General features: G+C 44.9%; 1 protein-coding gene across 1 annotated transcript; it reads left to right on the top strand.

Moving 5' to 3' along the window:
- Window positions 1–2036: 2036 nt before the first annotated feature.
- G0S2 (G0/G1 switch 2) lies at window positions 2037–2342 on the top strand. The gene has a single exon (XM_073669155.1). It carries the CDS (start codon window positions 2037–2039, stop codon window positions 2340–2342), a length of 306 nt encoding a protein of 101 aa, XP_073525256.1.
- The last annotated feature ends 456 nt before the right edge of the window (window positions 2343–2798 follow it).

The raw sequence follows: 2798 nt of genomic DNA, 5'->3' as shown, positions 1-2798 counted from the left end.
TTTATACATCATGCCCATATCGTACATTTCTCTACTATATTAAATTTCATATAGAAACACAACCCAGATTGTTTCCAAAATTCATATTGGAATTACTATATGACCATATTGGAATCGATATGACCTCCAAATAATCTCGGTCTCATACTTTAAAAAAAATCATAAAAGGCCAAAGATTTTACTATGTAATCATTGAATGAATCAATTAAACACGGATGTAATATAAATATGGACAATTTTTTTTTTTTTATGCCTCATTGAATTTATTGGGCGAGTCAGATCTGAAAAACATAGGGGACAAGAGCATGCAGTGTTTTACATACAGACTATCGCATAAAGAAAAACGTAAGTCAGCCAGCCCATTCCCTTGTGCTGATTCGTGTGCGGTGTGTTTGGCTCGGACACGGCACATGGACTGAATATACGCTGGTCTGAACGAGCTCTAATTATTATTATTATTTATTATTATAGCGCCATTTATTCCATGGTGCTTTACATGTGAAAAAGGGGTATAATACAAGAACAATTACAATAATCTTTAACAAAACGTGACAGTGACTGGTACAGGAGGAGCGAGGCACTTATTACCGATTATGTGGACCAAATTACAGTAAAGCAGGGCAGCAACTCAGGGGGCAATTGGCAGAAATACCCTGTAGCGCAGTGGTACTACTTGTTATAACCCCAGGGCTTCTAGGATATTAAAATATAATTAGCTGCAATGTCACCAATAATAGTGTTAAGAATGCATGCGTGCAATCTATACATTAGTATAACGCTATTAGGTGTGTATATATATTAACTACATATCTATTATATATATATAAATATACACATCTGTAGAATTTCTTTGTGCCTACACAGCTACACACTGCCATAGCTGAGGGCTTTCTTTGGCTGTTTTTCTGTCTGTACACCTTGTCCCACACAAGCTGTGCTGGGGGGTTTCTAGAGTTCCTGTCACAATGGAGCCTGCACGTTTACTACGTGACTCCTCCAGCACATGCAATGGTTACAATAGGAAGCCCTCCACCTCCCCCCTTAGAATAATGGCTATGAGTAGGGGGAGCAGCGTGCTCTGTGCATGCACACTACACGAGGAGCCCCGTCCTCACAGACACTAGCCCTCAACTGGCGAGCGCTTCCCTCAGCCACAGCGCCAAGACTACGGCGTGATCAGCACGTGCTCCGCCGTCCCACACAGCCAGGCGTGACGTCACACGGCGGGCGGGCACAATCTCAATATAAGGGCTGAGCCTGAAAGATGCAGGCAGACCGCAGCACTGCTACTGACCAGCGACTGCCAGCAGAGCGCCGGAGCTACAGGCTGTACTGACACCCAGAAAGGTAAGGGCGAGGGCGAGGGCGCAATCTGCACAGGGCACATGCATGGGCAGATGCCACTAGTCTATTTCTGCATAGGCTTACTGTAGTATTGCATTGGGAATAATGGACACATTATTATGACCTGTGTGAGTGCTGATTGTAGACTATTATGGGGTATGTTCTCAGACTATTAGGATGAATAATTCCTAGTCATTTTCATGGGGGGCCTGGGAGTCATTTCTGGATTAGAAGGGGGTTTGTAAAGTGATATGGGGATGACTGGGAAAGTCATCTGTGGATTAGTATGGGGGTTACTGGGAGGGTCATCTGTGGATTAGGATGAGGGTGATGAGGAAAGCCATCTATGAATGGGGGTGATGTGGAGGGTCATCTGTGGATTAGTATGGGGGTTACTGGGAGGGTCATCTGTGGATGAGGGTGATGGGGAAAACCATCTATGAATGGGGGTGATGTGGAGAGTCATCTGTGGATTAGGTTGGGGATGACAGGGAGATAGGAGTGGATGGGAGGGAGAGTCATGCGCTAGAATGAATGAATGTATGGATGGGGCTGGGTAGAGCCCTCTGTGACTGGGGCTGGGTAGAGCCCTCTGTGACTGGGGCTGGCCAGAGTCTGGATCTGATGGTAGTAACATCGTCCTTTATCCTTTTGGTTGCAGGTTGTGCTCCTGACCTCTATAAGCACCTACCATGGAGACCATGCACGAGTTGATCCCTTTTGCTAAAGAGATGCTCAGCCAGAAACCCAACAAGAAGATGGTGAAGATGTACGTGCTGGGCAGCGTGCTGGCATTTTTTGGAGTGGTTATTGGACTGGTGGAGACCGTTTGCAGTCCTTTCACTGGAAGATCGGACACTGATGTAGAAGAGTTGAGGCACCAAGCTCCTCTGACCGCTTCATCACACCCACAAAAAAAAGAAGAGGTGCTGCTGGAGAAGAGCAACCCCCAGGCAGTACGGGGCAGAAGCCTGGCTAACCGCGGGCACGCATCCTAAGCAGCCGGTTCTGAGTTACTGGACTTACTGAGTGTGGGTTGCACCGTATGTTGTGATGACGCGCGAGGTTCCTGTGTATATGGATGATGTGCAGCTTGTGGGACTATGTGACTATTGCTGCCGTGCAGCAGAACATATAGACATTGGGATGTGCCACATTGTGGAGTAGAAAAGTCAAACGCCTATCCCTTCTGTTTTTATATTCTACCTTTTGAAATAAAATATTTTATTTTACTAAAAACATTGATTTTTATTCTTCTACGTTAAATACACTGGTCTTCATAAAGAATAAAATCTACTTTGCACCAACTCATCCACAGACAAACATTTCATGCTCTGATACTAGTAAAAGTAAATCATCTGCCCCTGGAATGTTCTTATTGTATGATAAAGGAGTTAAAGGGTTGGTCCAGGATTAGGAAAGCATGGCTGCTTTCTTAAAGAAACAACACTATG

The sequence above is a fragment of the Phyllobates terribilis genome, unplaced genomic scaffold, assembly GCF_046119375.1.
Source record: "Phyllobates terribilis strain yellow unplaced genomic scaffold, ASM4611937v1 Scaffold_2__4_contigs__length_985480577, whole genome shotgun sequence".
NCBI classification, from domain to species: domain Eukaryota; kingdom Metazoa; phylum Chordata; class Amphibia; order Anura; family Dendrobatidae; genus Phyllobates; species Phyllobates terribilis.
Note: the sequence above shows the minus strand (reverse complement) of the source record. Positions and strands in the feature narration are given on the sequence as shown.